The 24,724-nt window shown below is 38.0% G+C and overlaps 2 protein-coding genes across 3 annotated transcripts in view; one reads left to right on the plus strand and one right to left on the minus strand.

Moving 5' to 3' along the window:
- The window catches only part of RRM1 (ribonucleotide reductase catalytic subunit M1), a 35,441-nt gene extending 15,962 nt beyond the window's left edge, over positions 1 to 19,479 (plus strand). For both annotated transcript variants that reach the window (XM_038568834.1, XM_038568835.1), the window contains exons 8-19: positions 998 to 1,139; positions 3,107 to 3,190; positions 4,375 to 4,536; positions 5,132 to 5,211; positions 5,873 to 6,074; positions 9,119 to 9,268; positions 9,471 to 9,692; positions 11,618 to 11,694; positions 14,470 to 14,605; positions 15,453 to 15,548; positions 16,621 to 16,809; positions 18,846 to 19,479. In XM_038568834.1, the coding sequence (XP_038424762.1) occupies positions 998 to 1,139; positions 3,107 to 3,190; positions 4,375 to 4,536; positions 5,132 to 5,211; positions 5,873 to 6,074; positions 9,119 to 9,268; positions 9,471 to 9,692; positions 11,618 to 11,694; positions 14,470 to 14,605; positions 15,453 to 15,548; positions 16,621 to 16,809; positions 18,846 to 19,034 (1,729 nt within the window). In that variant the 3' untranslated portion in view covers positions 19,035 to 19,479. The remainder of the gene's footprint in view (positions 1 to 997; positions 1,140 to 3,106; positions 3,191 to 4,374; positions 4,537 to 5,131; positions 5,212 to 5,872; positions 6,075 to 9,118; positions 9,269 to 9,470; positions 9,693 to 11,617; positions 11,695 to 14,469; positions 14,606 to 15,452; positions 15,549 to 16,620; positions 16,810 to 18,845) is intronic.
- Positions 19,480 to 23,479: 4,000 nt separating this feature from the next.
- OR55B1 (olfactory receptor family 55 subfamily B member 1) lies at positions 23,480 to 24,511 on the minus strand. The gene has a single exon (NM_001313819.1). It carries the CDS (start codon positions 24,509 to 24,511, stop codon positions 23,480 to 23,482), a length of 1,032 nt encoding a protein of 343 aa, NP_001300748.1.
- Between the last annotated feature and the right edge of the window lie 213 nt (positions 24,512 to 24,724).

Raw genomic sequence — 24,724 nt, forward strand, 5'->3', positions numbered from 1 at the left:
GCCAGCATATTTAATAGAAAAAGTTAATGGATAGAATCCATTTGGGTGGATGTATATTCAAGATAGTGAAAGGATTATTGGTAGAGTGAGGTTCCAAAGGTAGGGAGCAGGATGAGATCCAAATCACAAGTCAGAGGGCTTGTCAAAAAGGATCTAAAGGAACTTATATTACTCAGCCATTAGAAATGACAAATACCCACCATTTGCTTCAACGTGGATGGAACTGGAGGGTATTATGCTGAGTGAAATAAGTCAATCGGAGAAGGACAAACATTATATGTTCTCATTCATTTGGGGAATATAAATAATAGTGAAAGGGAATAGAAGGGAAGGGAGAAGAAATGTGTGGGAAATAGCAGAAAGGGAGACAGAACATAAAGACTCCTAACTCTGGGAAACGAACTAGGGTTGGTGGAAGGGGAGGAGGGGGGTGGGGGTGAATGGGTGACGGGCACTGAGGGGGGCATTTGACAAGATGAGCACTGGGTGTTATTCTGTATGTTGGCAAATTGAACACCAATAAAAAATAAATTTATTATAAAAAAAGGAACTGAAGTTCGGAGGGTCTATCAAAGAATTGGTTGACCATTGGATAGATGTTTCTTATTTCATAAATGTTTAATTTTTTTTGCCTTACTAATAGGTTGGAAAGACCTATTAGTGATGTATGCTTAGGAATTTGCATGAGAAAATATGATAAAGCACATCTGCAGCCTCATGAACATGTCAAATTAGTATTTTATACTTGATTGTAAGACTTCCTTCTAGGCTTAGCATCTAGGATGGGCAGCAAGGTGTTTTTAAATTGATATGATTCGTTGATATGTCTTGTGTCATATCCAGTAAAAGTATTTTTTTTTCCCTAAAATACCTAGGAATTTTGTAAACTTCAAATCCTTTATTTGCCCAATTTAATGTTTTTGGGGTACATAGTCAATTTTGTTTCTCTGCTTTGTTTCATTTCCTTGCTGAATTGTGACTTTTTCTTCCCCTGTAGCTGTTTCCTTCTGAGTATGAAAGATGATAGTATTGAAGGCATTTATGACACTCTAAAGCAGTGTGCATTGATTTCCAAGTCTGCTGGAGGAATTGGTGTTGCTGTGAGTTGCATTCGAGCTACTGGCAGCTACATTGCTGGGGTAAGCTTCTGTTTTATGACTGAAACATTGTAGACTAGAGGGATTCAGGTTGAGAACATGTCTGCTGGGTCTCTAATAAGTGCTAGCTGGCTGTGTGACTTAGAGTCAGTCATTTCACTACTTATTTCTAGCTGCTCGTTTATATTAGATGATCTGAAGGATTTTTTTTAGCTTAGATTTTGCAGTTCCCATTTATTTTAGCAATAATAGTAGCAGCTATCATTTATTGATTGCTTACTATACGCTAAATCTGTTACAAAAGTTTTACCTGAGTTACTCATTTAATCCTTGCTACAACTGTAGGAGATGGGTACCATTAGAGACACATAGTAGGAACTTCACTCCTTACAATGACTTTGTGGTTAGAGGCAATATCGGCTTCATTTTACGAGTGAGGAAACTGAGGCAGAGAAAATTAAAATTACTTCAAGAGATCAGTCACTTAATATGTGATAGAGCCACATATTAAGACTCTAAGCTTTAAGGCTCATGCTTTAAACATTGGCATCTTATGATGTGAATTTAGCCCTTTACTAGTTCACTATTGATTGGGAGTCAAGATAAGGATGTTGGATAAAACCGGGGTTTAAATTCTGTCTCTGCTACTTCCTAGTAGTGCGGCCTAGCAGAAGTTATTTTACATCTCTGAATTTGTTTCCTCACCTGTAATGTGAAAAAAAGATCTAACCCTACAGAATAAAGTTAGAGACTAGAAGGAAACTATTATATTATGTAGTGTTTTATTTTTTATTTTTATTTTTTTAAAAAGATTTTATTTATTCATGAGACACACACACACACAGAGAGAGAGAGAGAGAGGCAGAGACACAGGCTCCATGCAAGGAGGCTGATGTGGGACTCGATCCCGGGTCTCCAGGATCAGCCCCGGGCTGAAGTGAAGGCGGTGCTAAACCACTGAGCCACCAGGGCTGCCCTTATTATGTAGTGTTTTAGAGCACTTAGATATAATAGTAGGGTGAGCTATTGCTCACTTATCTTTCTAGGCTTGCTTTGGAGTTAGGATTATTTTTTAAATTGATGAGATACTTTCTTTTTTTTTTTTTGATACTTTCTAGTTTTAGGAGTCTCTGTATTTTCTTTGTTCTTCTGCTTTTTTTTTTTTTTTTTTTTAAAGATTTTATTTATTCATGAGAAACAGAAAGGCAGAGACAGAGGCAGAGGGAGAAGCAGGCTCCATGCAGGGAGCCCCATGTGGGCCTTGATCCCAGGATGCCCTGAGCCAAAGGCAGATGCTCAACTGCTGAGCCACTCAGGCGTCTCGAGTATTTTCTTATTTTCATTCTAGAATCCATTTATTGTTGAGAATCTCCATTTATCTTTATTGTCTTTATCTGTTGTATATAATTCTTACTCTGAGTTGCCTTGAATTCTTTTGGGAAAAAGACATTGTAGTAGTGCTTTTACTCTACCCAAAGTATATCCTTATATAATGTCCATTAGAAGGTATGGAGTTTAAATTTAGCTACCCTGATTTCAGATTTTTTTTTACTTGTAATGTTACATCTCATTGTAAATTAGAGATGCAACAACATTACAGCAACAATTAGAGAAAAACATTTTTGTTTTTTGTTTTTTTAAGATTTTATTTGTTTGATGGAGAGAGTATAAGCAGGGGGAGTGGCAGGCCGAGTGAGAGGGAGAAGCAGACTGGAGCAGGGAGCCTGATGTGGGGCTTAATCCTAGGACCCCAGGATCATGACTTGAGCTGAAGGCAGACATTTAATGACTGAGCCACCCAGGCACCCCCATTTTGTTTATTTTATATTGAGTATTCTGTTTTCAAAGCAAAGGAGAGATAGAAAGCAAGTAAAACTTAGTATAGACTAGGAGAAAACTTAGTATAGACTAGGAGAGAGTTATTGTTTGCTGTTGAGCCATTTCGTTCTTTTCCTTGTTTAGTTCCACTTTTTTCCTCCAGATTGCTTTATTCTTGGTCTCTCTTTCAGACTAACGGCAACTCCAATGGCCTTGTACCAATGCTGAGAGTATATAACAACACAGCTCGATATGTGGATCAAGGTGGAAACAAGGTATGTTCTGTTACTTGAAAGTCCTGGAAATCAGAACTAAAAATCTTTAATCATGTATGCTTCAAATAAGATGATTTATTGTGTATATTTCTAACTACTCTTTTTCACTTTTAAAATCAATTTAGAGAAGTATAATTTACTTATTTTAAAAGTGTACACACTTTTAAGTGTAGAGTTTGATGGATTTTGACAAATATAACATATTTGTGTAGTTACTATACCAATAAGGATATAGAACATATCCATTACCCCAGAATGTTTCTTCAAGCACCTTTGATTAATTACCCCATCACTTCCACCTGTACATACTTCATCCCTGGTTCCAGGCAGCCAATTGTCTAGTCAGCTTTTATTTATTTACTTATTTTTATTTTTTTATTTTTTAAGTAGGCTCCATACCCAATGTGGGGCTTGAATTCATGACCTTGAGGATCAAGAGTCACATGCTCTACTGACTGAGCCAGCCAGGCACCCCCCAGTCAGCTTTTTTATATGACAGTTTGTTGGCAAAGAATTTCTAAAGTTGTGACTTCTATTAATACCTAACCTTGAAAAAGGGTTGTAATAGTCTTATAGCTTTCTCTTTAAAAAACAAAACCAAAACTCTGCCTATTTCACAGAGGGAGAAGTAAAGTTGAGAAAATAGGTTATTTACCCAGTGTTAACAGCAGAATAATTTGCAATTTGAGCCTGCCTCAGACAGATATGTAGGCACACTAATCACCTGTTAGTTTATATATTTCCATAGTTGGACTTTATTTATTTATTTATTTCCATTGATGGACTTTAAAAATGATCATTGGAGACCTTATTAAGACATCACTTTTTTATCTTTAATAAGAGCACAACTTAACTATTGTCAAGGTTAAAGTGATTTTCTGTGGGTTTTGCATACCTGTTATATAATGAAAAGTGAACTATATAGCAGCTGAAAAGGAAGTTCCGTCTATGGTTCACTGTGTTACTTTGAACAAATTATTTCATCTTGTTTTTATCAATTGGCTCTTTTTTACTCCCAGAATTATAAGAACAATATTACTACTTATATTTGTAGTATTTTTATTTGTATTATCTCATTTAATTCCTTAATTGTGAAGATCAAAGGAGATATAGAAGTGCTTTGGAAAATACAAAGTTTCTTTGATTCTGTTTCTGAAAAGAATGATGAACTTATTTGCCTTTAGCGACCTGGGGCATTTGCTATTTACCTGGAACCTTGGCATTTAGACATTTTTGAGTTTCTTGATTTAAAGAAGAACACGGGAAAGGAAGAACAGCGTGCCAGGGACCTTTTCTTTGCTCTTTGGATTCCAGATCTGTTCATGAAACGAGTGGAGACTAATCAGGTGAGAAATAGGTACCTTTTGGTAAGAACAACTTGATTCATATCAGCTTTCTTTTTTCATCAGCTTTCATCTTAAATCAAACTTAGGAAGAGCTCACCTATGTGTTATGCTACGGAAGGCACTTTAAAACAATTTAAGATATGGCATTCCTGCCCTCTTGGATTTTTATTCTCTAAAGCAGATGCTATCTGATCTAAAATACTTAAAGGGTCATGTAGAAATAGGCAGAACTAGGTGTTTGAGCCTGAGTCCAAAATGATTAATTCTATAGCAGATTCCCAAGAGAGTCTATGGAAGCCATCTTATCCCTTGCAGTATTCCTAATGGACTATGCAGTTGTTTTTTTTTTTTTTTTTTTTTTTTAAGATTTTATTTATTTATTCATGAGAAACACATTGAGGAGAGAGAGAGAGGCAGAGACGCAGGCAGAGGGAGAAGCAGTCTCCATGCAGGGAGCAGTCTCCATGCAGGGAGCCAACTTGATCCTGGGTCTCCAGGATCACGCCCCGGGCTGGAGGCAGCGCTAAACCGCTGAGCCACCCGGGCTGCCCTCAGTTGGTTATTTGAAGTCTCTTATGAGTTCTTCCCTTTGTAGGACTGGTCTTTGATGTGTCCAAATGAATGTCCTGGATTGGATGAGGTTTGGGGAGAGGAATTTGAAAAGCTATATGAAAGGTATGGTAAAAATATGAAAGTAATAATTTTTAACCATGTGTTTCTTTTATTTGGGGGATCCAAATTTCAAAACATCAGTCATTAGGCAGTTTCTAGGAATCTTCAGAAATATGCAGGAGAGAATGTAATTAATAATTTTATTTTGGTCAGATTTGCTACCTGAATCTTCACCAAAATTTGGTTTGTATCTTCCTTCTTAAAACTTTGGGACTTACTTTGGTGCTTTAGTTTTTAATCGATACTTATAAAAATGAAAGTAAAGGGTTATTTTGTTTTGTTATACAGTACATTTGATTGAATTAGTTATGCTTTATATTGCCCACAGAAACCAAGAACAGCTTGGACACGTGTCAGTAGTTCATTAAATAATAGCACAGTGGTAGATTTGACCACTTTAGATGTTATTCCTTCCTTAAGAACGGTATTGTTGATATAGTGGGATTTGAGTATATTCTAAATGGGTCCAAAGCTGCCTGATTTTCCTCTGTAGCTTTAGCCACAGTAAAATGAATATCCTATTCCTTTTCTTTCCCCTTCTCTCTTAGCAAAACATAGTAAACATTTAAGAGTTTTCATAATTTTATATCTTAGTGTCTTCAAGTTGTCTACAATAAAGATTTTCTTAGGGAATATTTAAAGTAATATTAGCTTTGCCTTTCAGTTATGAGAAACAGGGTCGTGTCCGCAAAGTTGTAAAAGCTCAACAGCTTTGGTATGCCATCATTGAGTCTCAGACAGAGACAGGTACCCCGTACATGCTCTACAAAGATTCCTGTAATCGGAAAAGCAACCAGCAGAACTTGGGAACGATCAAATGCAGCAACCTGTGCACAGAAATAGTAGAGTATACCAGCAAAGATGAGGTAGGTAGACAAACTTCTGCCCAAGTCCTGAGAGAATAATCTTAGGTAGTTATTATTTGTGAATCCCTCACTTGATTTCACTTGAGATGGGGGAAGGGAGTTTTCATAGTTTGCTGTAAGTAGAAGGCACTAAAATAGAGATGACAAAGGAAAGAACACGTGTGATCTGTGCCCTTAAATATCTTACAGTCTAAACCATGTGGAAAAGATTATCACTTTTTTCTTACACACACATTGTTGTAATAATCTTTTCTTAGTGTTCAGTTATGGTGGATTAAGACAAACACAAGAGAATATATCAGGATGTTCATTCAAATTAAAGTATGTAAATAGGTAGAGAGTCCATTCAGTAAATGGTGAGGTAAAATTCTAATCTCAAATCTTTAAAGCAATTCACAGAAGAGGCAAGGCTAGAAATAGGACATAGATTTGTTTTCTTTGTTTGCTTTTTAAAAAATATTGTATTTATTTATTTGAGATTGAGCATGAGCTAAGGAGCAGAGGGAAGGGGAGAAGAAGACTCCCCACTGAGCAGAGAGCTCAACACAAGGCTCGATCCCAGGACCTTGGGATCATGACCTGAGCCAAAGGCATATGCTTAACCAACTGAGCCACCCAGGCACACCAGTTGTTTTTTTTTTTGTTGTTGTTGTTTAATCTTATGAAAAAATTTTCCATTTGGGAAGAACAGCCTGTCAGATCTGAGACAGGAATAGGTTTTATGCAGAGAATGTCAAGTAAGTTTGTTTTGATGGAGCAAATACATTATGGTTTGGTATATGGAGAGATAGGCTATGGCTGGGGGAGGGGAGATAGTAGGTGAAATGTCTGGCATGTCACAGAGTAGAAAGCCCTCATAAGTTCCAAAAAGGAAAATAGCTTCAAAAGGCTGGGATGTGAAGGATAGTTCTTGTTTCTGGTAATAATTGAGTGTCTTGCTGTGAAAGGAAGTTGGAGGTTAGCTTATGGAGATTATTATAGTTTTTGGATGACAGGCTGCTTGGATGTTGGATGTAAACTTTGGAGATGAGGAAGAAAGAGCAGATACCATCTGCTAGGACCTAAAAAACATGACAAATGAAAAGTGGGGAAGAAAATGATTAAGTGAATTAAACATACTGCAGTTTAATTTAGCCAGAGGTAGTGAGCACTAGCTATAGGTAAGGCACTGTACCAGGTGCTCTGGGATGTAAATGATTATGGCTCAGGCCCTGCCCTTTAGAAACTTATAATTCATTATTGGAGAAAATATACCATACTCAAGTAACTATTGTACAGGATAGATTATGCTATAGAGACCCTCTTAAAACACAAATCAGACCATATCATTCCTCCACACAGCACTCCTCTTTGACTTTCCGTCCCATGCAGAGTTTGTTCATTCTTTTTTAAAATTGAAATATAATTCTCATACCATAAAATTCATCCTTCTAAGTGCACATATCAGTGTTTTTTAGTATATCTACAAGGTTGTGTAACCGTCATTAATATCTAATTCTAGAACACTTTCCATCAACACAGAAAGAAACCTTGTATCCATTAGCAGTAGCTTGCCAGTTGCCTTCCTTCCCCATCTCTGGCAACTCTTAATCTGTTTTCTGCCTCTGGATTTGCTTCTTGTGGACATTCTGTATAAACAGAATCATATAATATGATATGGTGGTCTGTTCTATCAGGCTTATTTCACTTAGCATGTTTTCAAGGCTTATCTGTGTTGTAATATGTATTGGTATTTTATTCATTTCCATCCAGAATTCCTACAGTGCTCTGAGTTCATGCACAACTGGGTATGCCCATCTCATCTACTGTTAGTTTCCTCCTTGCTCACTGTGCTCCCGCCCTATAATTTCCAGATATATCAAGTACACTCTGTCATCAGGATTTATGCTTTTACTTTGTTAAAATGCTCTCCCCCGCCAAATAGTCACATGGCTTGCCGTCTAACCTTTTCTTTTTTCTTTTCAAAGATTTTATTTATTTATTCATGAGACACACACACACACACAGAGGCAGAGACACAGGCAGAGAGAGAAGCAGGTTCCATGCCGGAAGCCCGACATGGGATTTGATCTTCGGTCTCCAGGATCAGGCCCTGGGCCGAAGGTGGCACTAAACCGCTGAGCCACCCCGGCTGCCCCTAGCTTTTCATTTCATTGTTCGTATGTCTCATTCTCAGTGAGGTCTTTCTTGTCAACTCTGTTTAAAAATGGCACTCCTTCTGTCCTTATTCCTAGAACCCTTTTGTCTTTTCCTGCCTTATTTCTCTCCCTTGCATTCATTAGACTTGTGTAGTCTGAGCTGTGCTTTAAACATGCATAACGTGCAGAATTGAGTAGGTACGATGAGCATGAGAGAGTCTAGTTGAGAGGAGTTGAGATTGTGGGTTAGGATAGTCATAATCAAAATGAAAAAGAAAGTGTATTCATTTAACATTATTAAGCATTTTTTATATACCAGATGTGATACTAGTACTAAAAAATATAAGGGTAAATGAAATACAATTCTTTCCTGGAAAAGTTTACCACCTAGTGTAGTGTAGTGGAAAATCACCTGAAGAGCTTTTTTAAAATTCACAAACTTGGATCCCCTGTTGTTAGGGGCTTATCAGAATCTCAGTGAGAGTAAGGGAGGATTGTATAATTTGGAAGACCTTTTTACAGTGATGGAAATGTATCTGGTAGTTACTGAGCACATGACTAGTGCAACTGAGAAACTGAATTTTTAATTTTTTTTAAATAACTATATATGACTAGTGGCTACTGTATTGGACAGCACACATCTACTGACAGACAGATACACGTAAGAAATTATAGCACGATGGGAGGTATGTCTGGACTATGGAACACAGATTCTCTGTCTTATCTATTTCACTGGTCCATGTTACAACTCACATGTGAATAGGTACTGGGATTTAGAAATGAATTATGAAGAGGTTGAAGATAAAGATAAAAATTTTATAGTGTTAGAGGCTTACATGATGTCATTGACACAGGGGGAAGAAATAAAAATTGTGTGATTCTTGACCCATTTTCATTGCATTCCAGGTTGCAGTCTGTAACTTGGCTTCCCTGGCCCTGAATATGTATGTTACATCAGAACACACATACGATTTTAAGAAGCTGGCTGAAGTCACCAAAGTCATTGTCCGAAACTTGAATAAAATTATTGATATTAACTATTACCCTGTCCCAGAGGTATGAATAGAGGTCTTTGCTTCTTGGTAATTATTGAAATTAAGTTGGAGGGAGTTTATAATGGTCTGCCAGTCATCATTTAAATGGCTATCATTGGAATGATGTGAGAAAACAGATAAAAAGAGAACATGTTATTATTTGGTATAGATTGTTGCCTCTCCTGTTCAATAATGTCTCCTTCTTTAAATCTCCTGGCACAAAGGCATGCTTATCAAATAAACGCCATCGCCCCATTGGAATTGGGGTACAAGGTCTGGCAGATGCTTTTATTCTGATGAGGTATCCTTTTGAGAGTCCAGAAGCCCAGCTACTGAATAAGCAAATCTTTGAAACCATTTATTATGGAGCCTTGGAGGCCAGCTGTGACCTGGCCAAGGAGCATGGGCCATATGAAACCTATGAAGGTTCTCCAGTCAGCAGAGGAGTAAGTATATGGATGAAATTTCTTTTTGCCTGTGAGTTCCTATAGTTGGCTGAATGGTAGTCTTCAAAAAGATATTCGCATCCTAATCTCTGGAACCTATGAATGTTACTTTTTTGGATTTAAAAAGGGTCTTTGCAGATGTAATTAAGGATTTTGAAGTGAGATTATCCTGGATTACCCCAGTGGGCCATAAATCCAGTGACAGTAGTCCTTGTGAGAGACAGAAGAGGAGGAGGCAACATGACCATGGAGGCAGAGGTGGGAGTAATGCATCTAGAACCCAAGAATGCCAGTAGCCACTAGAACTGAAAGAGCCAAAGAACAGAATCTCCTCTAGAGCCTGTGGAGGGAGTGTGGCCCTGCCAACATGTTCATTTTGGGCTTCTGGCTTCCAGAACTATGAGAGAATAAATTTTAGTTATTTTAAGCTGCCAAATTTATGGTGATTTGTTATACCAGCCATAAGAAACTAATATGGTACTTTTGCTCTCTAGAGTAAAAAGGATACTCTATTTTAATGTTTTTTTTTAAGATTTTATTTTATTGTATTATTTATTTTTAGATTTATTTATTTATTTGAGAGAGAAAGAGAGAACAAGCTGAGGGAAGAGCCAGAGAGAGAGGGAGAAGCAAACTCCCTTCTGAGCAGAGAGCCCCATGTGGGGCTCGATTCCAGGACCCCAGGATCATGACCTGAGCCAAAGGCAGATGCTTAACTGACTGAGCCACCCAGTTGCCCCAAGATTATATTTTTAAGTAATCTCTACACCTAACATGGAGCTTGAACTTACAACTCTGAGATCAAGAGTTGCATGCTTCACCCACTGAGCCAGCCAGACACTCCTTTATTTTAATGTTTTATTTAGAACTAGTCATTGGTAAAAGTGACTTAAGAAGAATACTAACTGTATTAGTTTTCTTTTGCTAAATTTAGTTAGATTAAAACAACATACATTATCTCTATTCCCTTGAGTCAAGGATGCAAGCTTGCCTAGCTGGGTTTTCTTAGGGTCTCACAAGGTTATACTAAAGCTGTTGATAGGACTATGGTCTCCTCTTGAGATCAGAGTCCTTTTTGAAGCTCATCTGGTTGTTGACAGAATTCATTTGTACTTGTAGAACCCATGACATTGTGCTTCTTCAAAGCCAGTAGGAGGGAGAATCTCTCATTTCAGGAAGGCCCCAGCCCAATTGCTCTTCTGAGGGTTTTCATCTGATATGTGAGGTCTACCCAGGATAATCTTTCTTTTCTTTAATCAAAATTAATTGATAAGTAACGTTAATTACACTTGCATAAACTTTTCACCTTTGCCATAATTATGTGAGTGACATCCACCACATTCCCAGTTCTTGTCCACACTCAGGAGGACATTGTACATGTCCTGGCACCAGGGAGTCAAAACTTGGAAACTGTCTTAGAATCTGCTTCCCACACTGCCTTCATTATTGGTAGTATGAGTCTCTTCAGTGTAAAATAAAATATTATGTTATTTTTAGTCCTGGTGTTCCTGCTGATATTTAGGAAATCTGATAACTAGTAGTTTGAAAACAGGTATTTAATAACTAAATAAATCAATCAAGGCAACTAAGAAAGATGGAATTTTTACTGTACAAAAAGAGAATGCATCTCAACAACATACTTACATGAATATTGGGATTTCCTGATTTGTAGATATAATACGGATCTTCTGAGGGCTCACAGCAGGGATTTGGGGAAAAGCTAAGGCTTTACCAGTTTTCTTAGCCTGCTTTTGATCAATATGACTGCATGAAAGTTTGTCCAGGGAAATCTTTGGACCTTTGGACAGTTCTACTAGAAGACATTTGTTGGGTTGTGGGGCATGGCAGATAGTCATTTGGTTTTTGTTATGGTTTCAAATTGTTATAGAGTGATTTATCATAAATTTGCATTGTTTGTTCTCTAGATCCTTCAGTATGATATGTGGAATGTTACTCCCACAGAACTATGGGACTGGAAACTTCTCAAGGAAAAGATTGCAAAGTAAGCAAAGAGATGTAAGGTAGCTTTGAAGTAAGGAGGGTTGGTTCTCATTCTGGCTTTCAGAAATTAGGCATGTTATTTAAACTTCTGAAACTCATTTTTTCTCTTTCAAATGGGGCTAAAATGACCTATCTACAGAACTATTTTTTTTATAAATTTATTTTTTATTGGTGTTCAATTTGCCAACATATAGAATAACATGCAGTGCTCATCCCGTCAAGTGCCCCCCTCAGTGCCCGCCACCCAGTCACCCCCACCCCCCACCCACCTCCCCTTCCACCACCCCTAGTTCGTTTCCCAGAGTTAGGAGTCTTTCATGTTCTGTCTCCCTTTCTGATATTTCCCACTCATTTTTTCTCCTTTCCCCTTTATTCCCTTTCACTATTTTTTATATTCCCCAAATGAATGAGACCATATAATGTTTGTCCTTCTCTGATTGACTTATTTCACTCAGCATAATACCCTCCAATTCCATCCATGTCGAAGCAAATGGTAGGTATTTGTTGTTTCTAATGACTGAGTAATATTCCATTGTATACATAGACCACGTCTTACAGGACTATTTCTGTAAAAATACTTTGTAAGATAAATGTATGAACAGTAACCTACAAATTGCTTGGTACAATGAAAGCATTTTTAAAAAAATATTTTATTTAAATTCAATTTGCCAACAAACAGTGTAACACCCAGTGCTCATCATCAAGTGCCCTCCTAGTTCCCCCATCCGCCCACCCTCATAAATGGTAGGTACTATTGTTAGCTGGTTATGTTTTAGGGGTTTAACTACCTGGATGAAGCAATTCTTTTTCTCATTAAACTTTCATATTTCCAAGTGTGCTTGCTTTTTATATGTTTTTCACTTTTATTTGTTGCTTAACTCTACTGGGCTCCTAAATGACTTTTGCTGAATTGATTGTCCTAGGAGTAAGTTAAGGATTTTGGAAGAGCTTTTGGAGTTTAATGTATTAAATTGTGTGGTAGAAAAATGTAAATCTTGAGGTTGTTAAGGCTTTTCAAATTAATAAACATAAAAGGTTTAAAGGTGGGAAAATGTTTTGCTTAGTGAATAATAAAACAAATTGTTTTTACTTTCTTCATGAGCCTATCCTCTCTGGGTTAATGCATATCCAAAGTGATGTGTACAGGAGGAAGCAGTTGCTTTTTGTCTTAAATTTGTTTATTTGCCTTTAAATTGTTTTATTACTAGGAAAAAAATGTTTTAAACTAGGAAAATGTATGTGTGAAAGGGAGAAAAATGAAAATTATCCCAGTACGACCTCCTCCTAAAAACCTGTTTATATCTTTGTCTTTCATTTTTCAGAATTTCTTCTGAATGTGTATATTTACATACAAATTCAACTTTTACAAAAAGACCTGTATTTTATTTTTTTTTCCAAATACTGTATAGATATTTTTCTATACATAACTTTTTAGCATTTCACAATTAATACATGAATAACAAAGTTCAAATATGGAAATAAAACAGAAGGTGAAAGTTCTTTTTAATCCTCTTGTGCCAACTACTTGTTCTACAAAACATAAGCCAACTTATTCCTTTTCCTAGAAATAAACATTTTCTAGACCTTTTTCAGTACATTTAGAGATGCACAGTTTTGTTTTAAAACTGTGATCAAACTTGACATATTCTAAGACTTTTAGTGATTTATTTTGGCCATCTTTTCTTCCTAGTACATGCAGATCTACCTAATGCTTTTAATGGTTACAGAGCATTCCATAGTTTGGTATGTCCTGTATAGATGACTTTTCAAAACATTTTCCTTTCTTTGGACAGGAAATCACTGTCCATTTTACTGAGGAAGAAAGACATGAAGTGAGTTGATCGTTTGCTTGATGCCTCAAAACTAGAAAGTGAGAAAGTGAGATTAAGATCTCAGTTGTATAGATTCCATTAGGATATGAAGCTTTAAGCTAAGTACTGTATAAATCCAGAGGTATAGAATATAAGAAAGATAAACTCTATGTTTGAGAAACTTAAGACTAAGTAAGGGTAAGACATGAAGTATAGGTAAAGTATATATATAAAGGTACAGGTCATAGAAAATGTTTGCAGGAGAAATATTTATAACTAGTACTTATTTTTAATATTGTCTACCTGGTCAGGAAGATGTTCCTAGAGTGGTCATCTCTTAGGCTGAGCTTTGAAGGATGAGCTAAGAGCAGTTTGAAGATTTCTCAGTGTTCAGATAGTATATTCTTCCCTAAGCACGTTCTTTGTCAGTGAGTAGAGTCAAAAGATGTTAACCTTCCTCTCTAGGAACTTATGATTGAAGAAGTAATAGAAGTCAGGAATATACTTTGAGCATAATTTTTCCCTTTGGAGAATTTTGGTGACATGTCCGATTCTGACCACTTTCACATCATTATGTTTCCTGAAAGGGCTTAGCACAGTGATCAAATGAGCACTTAGAAAACAATGAGGATTGAATGAATGTACCCTGATTAGGACTCTTCAACAGCCATTTGGTTATTTCCTTGGGGAAGCTAGTGTATCAAGTGCTAATAAGTCATAGTGTGATAAGAATCGCCAGCAGTAAAATTGTGCTAATTTTGTTTAGGAGTTTAGGAGAGGGGTGAGCTATATCATCCATACTGTGAAGTTGCGTCTCTATAGCGGTTAAATTCAAGTCATTATGTGAGTCTAATGCATGTATTATGTCACTCACAGCATCTGCATTTACCCCAGTGACTTAACTAGCTACCTTCCTGGCAGATTATAGCTTTAGTACCAACACCTAATAATCTCCTTTTCTTTAGGTATGGTGTAAGAAACAGTTTACTTATTGCCCCAATGCCTACTGCTTCAACTGCTCAGATTCTGGGAAATAATGAGTCCATTGAACCTTATACCAGCAACATCTATACTCGAAGAGTCTTATCAGGAGAATTTCAGGTGAGAAGATTACGACTGGACCTACAGGAGATCTTGCAAAAGCGTGATGTTAGGAGTAAATGCCAACTCATGTTTGGTATGTCTCTTTTGCTTAGTATGGGTGCAAAGCTTTGATACAGTGAGTCATCTTCATCTCCAATATTATTCTGTGTTATTTGATAATAGACATTCAATAAATATCTGTGAAAAGAATAAATGATTGAAGGTTGGGTAGAAAAGTAACTTCTTGATATTAGAGTTCACATATTTAACCATTATGTAATCATAATTATATGCACTGTAACTTCAGATGTTTAAGTCGATAATAACTCAAGATGTATATAGAAGCAAAAAGTATATGGAACCATGACAATTGTTTTCAGCCTTGTTTACAAATTAGAATTTCTGGTGGATAGGACCAGTGTTTTTTAATGTTCCCAGATAATTCTAATGTGCAACTAGGGTTAAGAACTACTAATTTAAAAGATTTTTATTTGTGAATTTCCAGATCTGAAATAAATTTCTTTAAGTTTGGAGTGGATACATTACTAATTTTTCTTAACTATTTATTGTATCCTTACTTGGGGGAGGGGGAATTAATCCCCATAGATTTACCCATTTTAGGCAATGCTAGTTCTTTTTACTTTTGCAAATATTATGTTTCTTGAATTACAGATCAAGATTTTAAAGGAATATAACTTTTGATTGGTAGGATGGGCCTCTCAGTCTTACAAGATAGAGAATTTACCGACTAATCTAATGTTAAATACTTCTTCAGTGATCTTATTTACTTTAAGCTCCAAGCCTGTGATCCTATTTAGGCCCTGTCATTCTTATTTATTCCTTGACATCTTGGTTTTTTATTCAGATTGTGAATCCTCACTTACTAAAGGATCTTACTGAGCGGGGCTTGTGGAATGAAGAGATGAAAAATCAGATTATTGCATGCAATGGTTCTATCCAGGTACAGAATGAAAATCATGTGTGTTCTTTAGAAGCTACATTGGTACCTTCTCACTTATCCCATGCAGTAGAGAGAAAGGTTATTCACTGTGGTCATTTAGGCTATGTTCACCTTTGCATTGTTGTGCTAGGATTATATACATCTTCACATAGCTAGGCTTTTACTGTCTTGTTTGTGCAATAATATAAAGCGTAGTTTCCAACTTCTCTGTACTTTAGAATCAGTGGGAGCTTTAAAAATTTTGAAGCTTAGGTTGTACTCCCAAACAAGTAAATTAGAATGTCTGGAAATGGGAGCCAGGCATTACTATTTTTTAAAGATGCCCTAGGTCATTCCAAAATGCATCAAAGTTTGGGGGACCACTGATATAAAGTGTGAAATTAGAAAGTTAAACTTAATTAAAAAGCAAAAGTGGAGACTGAAGACTCAAAGTCCGAAAAACAGAGCCACAGATATTGTTTAACAATAGAATATTTGCAGCAGAGAATCAAGAAGTATTTATATGTAGATGGAGCCCTCTGTCTAAACATTTGTTTCCTTGGCAAAACAGAGAAGGATTTCTCTAACATTTCTATATTTGCTGACAGAAATTGTAGCATTAGCTAGTTTGTATGTTTTGATGGCATATTAACCCTAGACCTAAGAAAACATTATTTCTATTGACTCCGAAACAGGTTCGTTTCATTGCTTCCATTGATTTTCTACTTGTGAGTTACAGTCCTGATTACTTGTGTTTTCTTTAAAACTCAAGGATCATTTGTTGCTGCTTAGCTCCATCTTTTATTAAGTACCTCTAAAACAATGAATGTTTTGACTATAATCCAAATAGAAATGGATCTTAAATCATTACCACCAGCCAGATACTTTGTTGGTTAAATGAGGTTTTGTTGGTCATTCCAAGGCAGAGGTGAGCAGTCTTGGGAAACTTGATAAGGATCATATTATATGATACTGAATGGTATGGTCAGATCTGGCAGGAAGAATTAAGGCCAGACCCTTGTGTCGTTAATTATGTTAATTATACTGATTTCTTCAGCCAGACTGTGATAAACATTTGGTTTTCCTTCTTCAGAGCATTCCAGAAATCCCTGATGACCTGAAGCAACTTTATAAGACTGTGTGGGAAATTTCCCAGAAAATCGTTCTTAAGATGGCAGCTGAAAGAGGCGCTTTCATTGATCAAAGCCAGTCTTTGAACATCCACATTGCTGAGCCTAACTATGGCAAACTCACCAGTATGCACTTCTATGGCTGGAAGCAGGTTGGTAGAGGAAATCAAGGAGGACTTGTTGCCTGCTTGGGATATTTTGGAATTGGAACAATACAAATTCCAAATACAATTTTGTATTCTAGCTACTTAATATTGCCATCTAGCAGTTCTTCCACTTCAAATCCAGTATGTTAAAACCAAATCATGGTTTTTGTACCAGATCAGGGGCTCACTTTGGATATCCTTGTTTCTTTTGGGATTATTTCATTCTTAGGTTTGAAACCTTGGAGTTACCTACACTTCTCCCCTTATTCTCCATACAATTACTCACTAAGTTGTGGTGGTTGTTCCTTTCTACTATTTCTTGAATATCTTTCTTCCTGTTCCATTGCCATTATTCTTAATTTCTTAACTGATCTCCCTGTTTCTGGTATCTGCTCCAGGCTGTCTTGTGCACTGCTATCATTTCTAAAGTAAAACTTTATGCCTATCAACCCACTATTCAAAAACATCCATTGTTTCCCCACTTTAACTATCTACAGTATAAATGCCAGTTACCTACCTTGGCATTGCCAGCTGTAAAGTCCTATAATCCTGTATTCTATCCTTTTTTACCTGGCAGTCTGCTGGGTATTTATATAGATGTATATATATTTTTTTAATTTAAGAGACATTTATTGAATACATCCTGTGTACTAAGACTGAGGATACCAAATAGAAGATATGATGATCTTTATCCTTGAAATAGTCATCATCTGTTCTTTATAGAGACGCAGTCTAGCTCCCTAAATAGTTAAAAAGCAGACATGTTGTCATAGGCAAACTTGGAAGTCATACACATAATACAAAACCTAGAGAACAAAAATATTTGACATTTCCAAAGAGGTAAGCTTTTTTAGGGATAAAAGGAATGTAATATACTGTCTCTTTTTTTTTTCTTTTTTAAGGAAGAGTGGACTTTTAAAAAAGTTTAAATTCAATTAATTAACATATAGTATACTATTAATTTCAGAGATAAAGATCAGTGATTCATCACTCTTATATAATACCCAGCACTCATTACATCATATGCCCTCCATCATCTAGTAACCCTATCCTCTCACCCGCCTCCTCTCTGGCAAACCTCAGTTTGTTTCCTGTGATGAAGAGTCTCTTATGGTTTGTTTCCTTTTCTGATTTCATCTTGTTATATTTTTCCCTCCTTTCTTCTATGATCCTCTGTGCTGTTTCTTAAATTCCACATATATGAGTCAGGTCATATAATTGTCTTTCTCTGATTAATTTATTTCACTTAGCATAATGCACTCTAGTTCCATCCATGTTGTTGCAAATGGCAGGATTTCATATTTTTTTGATGGCTGAGTACTATTCCAGTGTGTGTGTGTGTGTGTGTGTGTGTGTGTGTGTGTGTATCCATTCATCTGTTGATGGACATATGGGCTTTTTCATAATTTGGCTATTGTGGACATTGCTGCTATAAACATTGCCGTGCAGGTGCCCCTTCAGATCACTCCATTTGTATCTTTAGGGAAAATACCTAGTAGTGCAATTGCTGGGTTGTAGGGTAGCTCTTTTCAACTTTTTGAGTAACTTCCATACTATTTCCAGAGTGACTGCACAAGCTGGCATTCCCACCAAAAGTATAAGAAGGCTCCTCTTTCTCCTCATCCTTGCTAAAATCTGTTGTTTCCTGATTTGTTAATTTTAGCCATTTTGACCAGTGTGAAGTGGTATATAATATAGCCTTTTATCTGAGAAGACATTTACAAATATCTTCTTTCATTCTATTAGTTGTCTTTTGGTTTTGTTGACTGTTTTCTTTGCTGTGCAAAAGCTTTTTATCTTGATGAAGTCTCAATAGTTCATTTTTGCCTTTGTTTTCCTTGCCTTTGGAATACTGTTTGACTCTTCCTTTAAGCATTTTTGAGAAGGCTTCCTAGAGGAGTTGGAATTTCAAGTTTAGAAAACATTCTGACGTGGTTTATGGAAATGTATTTTAAACATTGGTCTTGAATGTCTAGTGTTCTTACAATTTTTTTTGTTTTGTATTCTTACAATTTCTGATAGTTGTATTTGCTTCCTTGTAGGGTTTGAAGACTGGGATGTATTACTTAAGGACACGACCAGCAGCAAATCCAATCCAGTTCACTCTAAATAAGGAGAAGCTGAAAGATAAGGAGAAGGCAACAAAAGAAGAAGAAGAGAAGGAAAGGAACACAGCAGCCATGGTGTGCTCTTTGGAGAATAGAGAGGAGTGTCTGATGTGTGGGTCCTGAGGAAAGGCTTAGAAGAGACCAGCACTTCTTCACAGACAAACTACTTCTTGAGCATAGATAGGCATTGTAGGTTTGTTTGAAGTGCTAAGGCTTTGCTGGATCTCATTGCAGCAAAAGGATCAGTCAATTTAAAGTACTGTTTCTATATAGTGTGAAAGTATTGATTTTAAAAATTGGTATTTTGGGAATCAAAGTAGAAGTTTTAGGAGTGCAAAACAAGTCACCTTGCAAATAAGGAATGATTGAGTAGGGTTTCATTGCCCACCTGGCACCCCTTTTCTGGTGACCTCAGTTTTCATAAGGAGACATGGTTTTGCTGCTTTGACTGGTGAGTCCATAGACGCAAAACTGAGTCCTAACCTGTGAGAAGTGCTGATAGGACCTTTCTCTGGATAAGGTCCTATAGGTCATTCTGAAATAAACATTTCTAAGTGATTGTGTGAGACCAAATTTGTCATTTATTTTCATACAAAGGTCAAATTTGGAAAAAAAAATTTCTGTTCTTTGAGAGTTCAGGGAAGAAATTTAAAAAAAAATTACTTAGATTCTGTGTTGAATTCTGATCTTAACATATGCCTATTTCCTCTTTTTATTGTGGTAAAATATACTTAACATAAATGTTACTGTTTTACCCACTTTAAAAAGCATACAATTTAGTGCCACTGAGTACATATATAATATACAACTATACCACTACTACCTATTTCCAGAAATTTTTTATCATCCCAAACATAAACTAAAGCAGTAATTCCTCATCTCCTTCTCTTAATCCCTGGTAACCTCTGTTTTACTTTGTCTTTGAAGTTACTTATTCTAGGTATCTCATATAAATGGGATACTATAATATGTGACCTTTTGTGTCTGGCTTTCTTCACAAAGCATGTTTTCATGGTTCATGTAGCATATAGCAGAATTTAATTCCTCTTAAAGGCTGAGTAATATTCCACTGTATGTCACATTTGTCTACCCATTCATTTGTTAATGGACATTGGGGTTATTCCCACCTTTTGGTGATTGTGAATACTGCTGCTATGAACATTGATGCATAAGTATCTATTTGGATTACTGTTTTCAATTTTGAGGGGTTTGTACCTAGAAGTGGAATTGTGGGACTATATAATTCTATGTTTAACTTTTTGAGGAACTGCCAGACTTTTCTATTGGAGCTGCACCATTTGGCATTCCTACCAGTTGTGCATGGGAGTTCCAGTTACTCCACATCTTTGCCAACACTTGCTAGTTTTTTGTATTTTTTATAATAGCCAACTAATGGCTTTTGACAGTTTGATTTTTATGTATCTTGGTGTGGATCCCTGAGTTTATCCACCTTGATCGTTGGACTACTTGGATCAGTAGCTTCACACCTTTCATTAAATTTGGGACGTTTTTAGCCATTATTTCTTCAGATAATCTTTTTGCCCCTTTCTCTTTCTTTTCGTTCTGGGACTTCCATAATGTACCTTTTGTTCCACTGCTTGTTTCCCACAGTCTCTTAGAGTTCATTCACTTTTCTTGATTCTTTTTCTGTTCCTTAGACTCAGTAATTCCAACTGTCCTATAATCATGGTCATTGATTCTTCTTCATGCTCACATCTTTTGAGCCCCTTTAGTGAAGTTTTTATCTCGTCATTTTCAGCTCTAAAATTCCTGTTTGTTTCCCTTGAACAGTTCCTATCAGAATATCTATAAATATTCTGATTTTAATACATTGTTTTTCTGATTCCCTTTATTTGTTTGTCCATGTTTTCCTTTGGCTCTTTTTTTTTTTTTTTTTTTTTTTTGGAAGTTTACTCTTTTATTTTTATTTTTGTTGTTGTTGGTGTTCAATTTGTCAACATATAGAATAACATCCAGTGCTCATCCCATCAAGTGCCCCCCTCAGTGCCTGTCACCCAGTCACCCCAACCCCCCGCCCACCTCTCTTTCCACTACCCCTTGTTCGTTTCCCAGAGTTAGGAGTCTCTCATGTTCTGTCTCCCTCTCTGATATTTCCCACTCATTTTCTCTCCTTTCCCCTTTATTCCTTTTCACTATTTTTTATATTCCCCAAATGAATGAGACCATATAATGTTTGTCCTTCTCCGATTGACTTATTTCACTCAGCATAATACCCTCCAGTTCTATCCACTTGATCACCTTTTCCACAGTATATCACATCGCTCCAGTACATTGATGACATGTTGATTGGGCCTACTGCTGATTGGACCTAAGAAGTAACAACTACTCTAGACTTACTGGTAAAATAATTGTGTGTCAGAAAGTGGACAATAAATCTGACAAAAATTCAGGGGCCTTCTATCTCAGTGAAATTTCTAGGAGTCCAATGGTATAAGACATGTTGAGATATTCCTTCTTTGGTGGAAGATAAATTGTTGCATCTGGCTCCTCTTAAAACCAAAAGATAGGCACAATGCCTAGTGGGCCTCTTTGGATTTTGGAGGCAGCATGGCAACATGTTCCTCATTTGGGTGTGCTACTCTGGCTTAACCAAATGACCCGAAAAGCTATTAGTTTTGAGTGGGACCAGAAACAGAGAAGACTGGAACAGGCCTAGGCTGCCATGCAAGCTGCTCTGCCACTTGGGCTATACGATCTAGCATGTCTAGGGGGCTGAAGTGGCAGTTGCGATAAGGGATGCTATTTGGAGCCTCTGCAGCCTCTTAGGATTTTTTTTTTTTTAAGATTTTATTTATTGATTCATGAGAGACACAGAGACAGGCAGAGACTCAGGCAGAGGGAGAAGCAGGCTCCCTGTGGTGAGCGTGATGTGGGACTCTATCCCAGGACTCCGGGATCATGACTTGAGCTAAAGGCAGATGCTCAACCATGGAGCCACCTAGGTGCCCTGGGCTCTTAGGATTTTGAGCAAAGCCCTGCCATCCTCTGTTGATAACTACACACTTTTTGAGAAATATCTTTTGGCTTGCTGCTCAGCCTTCATAGAGACTGAATGCTTAACCATGGGCCACTATGCAACCTGATCTGCCCATCATGAACTGGGTGCTATTTGACTCACCAAGCCATAAAGTTAGGCATGCACAGCAGTATTCCATCATCAAATGATACACACACTGAAGTGGTATATACAAGAAGCCCTGGAAGTACAAGTAAGTTATTGAAGTGGCCCCAAATGCCCATGGTCCTCACTCCCACTAAACCTCTCCCAGCCTGCACCTGTGGCTTCATGGGGAGCTTCCTATGATCAGTAAACAGAAGAAGAGAAAACTAGGGCTGCTGGTTTACACATGGTTCTGCTTAGTATGCAGGCATCATAGGCTATCAAACTTGATAGCCCTTTTTTGGGAAGTTCCAGAAGGATATTCTATTCTATTGACAGAGTTGTGGAAGTCTTAAATAGGAAGTAACTTTTAGATAGCTCACACTGGCTATCATAAGAAGAGTGGCCTAACCTATGGGTTTGGTACCATATTGATCTAGTTTGGTCTTTGGATCAGACTGGGTCCCAGAAGACCTGGTCTGAGTGTCAGACTGGCCCTAGCCAGCACCTGAACTGTTTCTGTAGGCTAGTTGGATACTTGGGGTTGGCCTGACCTGTGTGCCTGTGTCAGATTGGGGATATCAGGGCTGGGGCCTCACCCGTGTTTGGGACGAATTTGGTTCTGGAAGCCAACCCATGTGCTTGGGTTAGACTATAAACTGCAAGGCTGACCTGTATATTTGGTTAGACTGGGCTTGGGCTGTATTTGGGAGAGACTGGGCCCCAGGGAAGGGCCTGGCTTGTTTGTTCCAGACTGGATGTTCAGAGTGGTTCATGGTCTGTATGATTTGCTTTGACTTCCAGTGGGGTTCTATACATCCAGATATTAATGGGGCTTTCTTAGGGGGAAGGGGAGAACGAAACTAAGGAGAAAGATAAATAGGTAATGAGGCGCTTGGGTGGCTCAGTTGGTTAAGCTTCTGACTCTTGATTTCAGCCCAGGTCATGATCTCAGATCTCAATATAATTGAGCTCCACATTGGGCTCAGTGTGTAATCTGTTTGCGATTCTCTCCCTCTACCCATCCCCCTGTGCTTTCTCTTCCCCCACTTCTTTAAAATAAAAATGTAAAAAAATCTATCAAAAGTTAAGAAAGATAGGGGCACCTGGGTTGCTCAGTTGGTTAAGCATCTGCCTTCAGCTCCAGTCATGATTTCAGGGCCCTCAGATCGAGCCCCATGTTGGACTCCCTGCTCAGCTGGGAGATCTGCTTCTTTCTCTCCCTCTGCCTTTGTGCTCATGCTCTCTTTCTCTCTCTCTCTCAAATAAATAAAATCTTAAAAAAATAAATTTTATTATTGGAATGGAAATTAAACTAGCACTCTAAAAATTTAAAAAGCAGTAATTGGCCAACAGTGGACCTGCTGTTGAGCCCATAATCTCATCATTTCAGCCTGTCCCTCAGTAATGCCTGCTTCTTATTCTCAGAGGTCATAGCCCCAACTTCTCAAGTTGATAAAGTCCTCTCACCCTGGCAATTTCCCCTCATATTTTGCATTCTCTCTGGCTTCTCCCCAACTTCCTGGGCTGATATCTTGCTAAAGAGCATCTTTTCCACATGTTGCCGGATCTCCCTGGTCCTCACCCCATAAATGACAGGATTCAAGGTGCCTGGGAGCAGCAAGTAGATGGCACTGAGCAGGTTCTGGACATCCTGAGACACAGTCTTGGCTACCCGGAAAACAATGGAAGTGGAGAGACCAGAGAGGTAGATAGTGAGGATGACTAGTAAGTGGGAGCCACATGTGTGCAAGGCCTTAGCTCGGGCTCCCCCAGAAGAGATCCGAAAGGCAGCATAAATGATGCGGGTGTAGGAGGTCCCTAGCAGGGCGAGATCAAAGGTCACAGTGACCAACCGCATGGCCAGTCCCAACCTATTGTTGAAAGTCAAGTCTCCACAAGCTATGCTCAGCAGTGCAATGTACTCACAGGTGAAGTGTGGAATCACCATTGTCCGGCAGAATCGAGCTTGTGATGTTAGCACTACCAAAGGCACTGCCACTCCCAGGCTCTGTGTCAGGGCAAGAATGGCCAGCACACCAAGCAGGTGAGAGGTCATTAGGTCAGTATAGCGGAGTGGGTGACAGATGGCGACATAGCGGTCTAGGGCCATGGCCAGCAGGAGATTGTAGTCCAGAAGAAGAGTGAAGTAGATAAAGAACATCTGGGCTAGGCAGCTGTGCAGTGATATGGGGTTAGCATAATGCACAAAGCCCTCCAGCATTTTGGGCATCACGGCAGTGGCAGCACAAATGTTGACAGCCAGGAGCAGGGCGATGAGCATGTACATGGGCTGATGCAGGCTCCGCTGGGCCACCACTGTGTGGATGACCAGGGCATTGGCTGAGATGACGGTCACATATAGGAAGGTAAGGGGCAGGACCAGGAGAGGTCGCCACTCTCGGAATCCAGGGAAGCCCACCAGGAAGAAGTTGGTGTAGGAGATGTTGAAGGTGCTGGTATTTCCATCTTCACCCATTAGCTTTGGCCCTGAGTTGGCCCCAGGAGTGGGAATCAGAGGCTGTTAGAACAAAATGTCAATGGAAGTAAGCCTATTTCTTTCTTTTCTTTTCTTTCTTTCTTTCTTTCTTTCTTTCTTTCTTTTTTTTTTAAGAGAGAGAGTGCACATGGTGGTGGGGAGGGGCAGATGGAGAGGGAGAGAGAATCTTAAGTAGGCTCCATGCTGGAGCTT

This window comes from Canis lupus, chromosome 21, assembly GCF_011100685.1.
Source record: "Canis lupus familiaris isolate Mischka breed German Shepherd chromosome 21, alternate assembly UU_Cfam_GSD_1.0, whole genome shotgun sequence".
Lineage (NCBI taxonomy): Eukaryota > Metazoa > Chordata > Mammalia > Carnivora > Canidae > Canis > Canis lupus.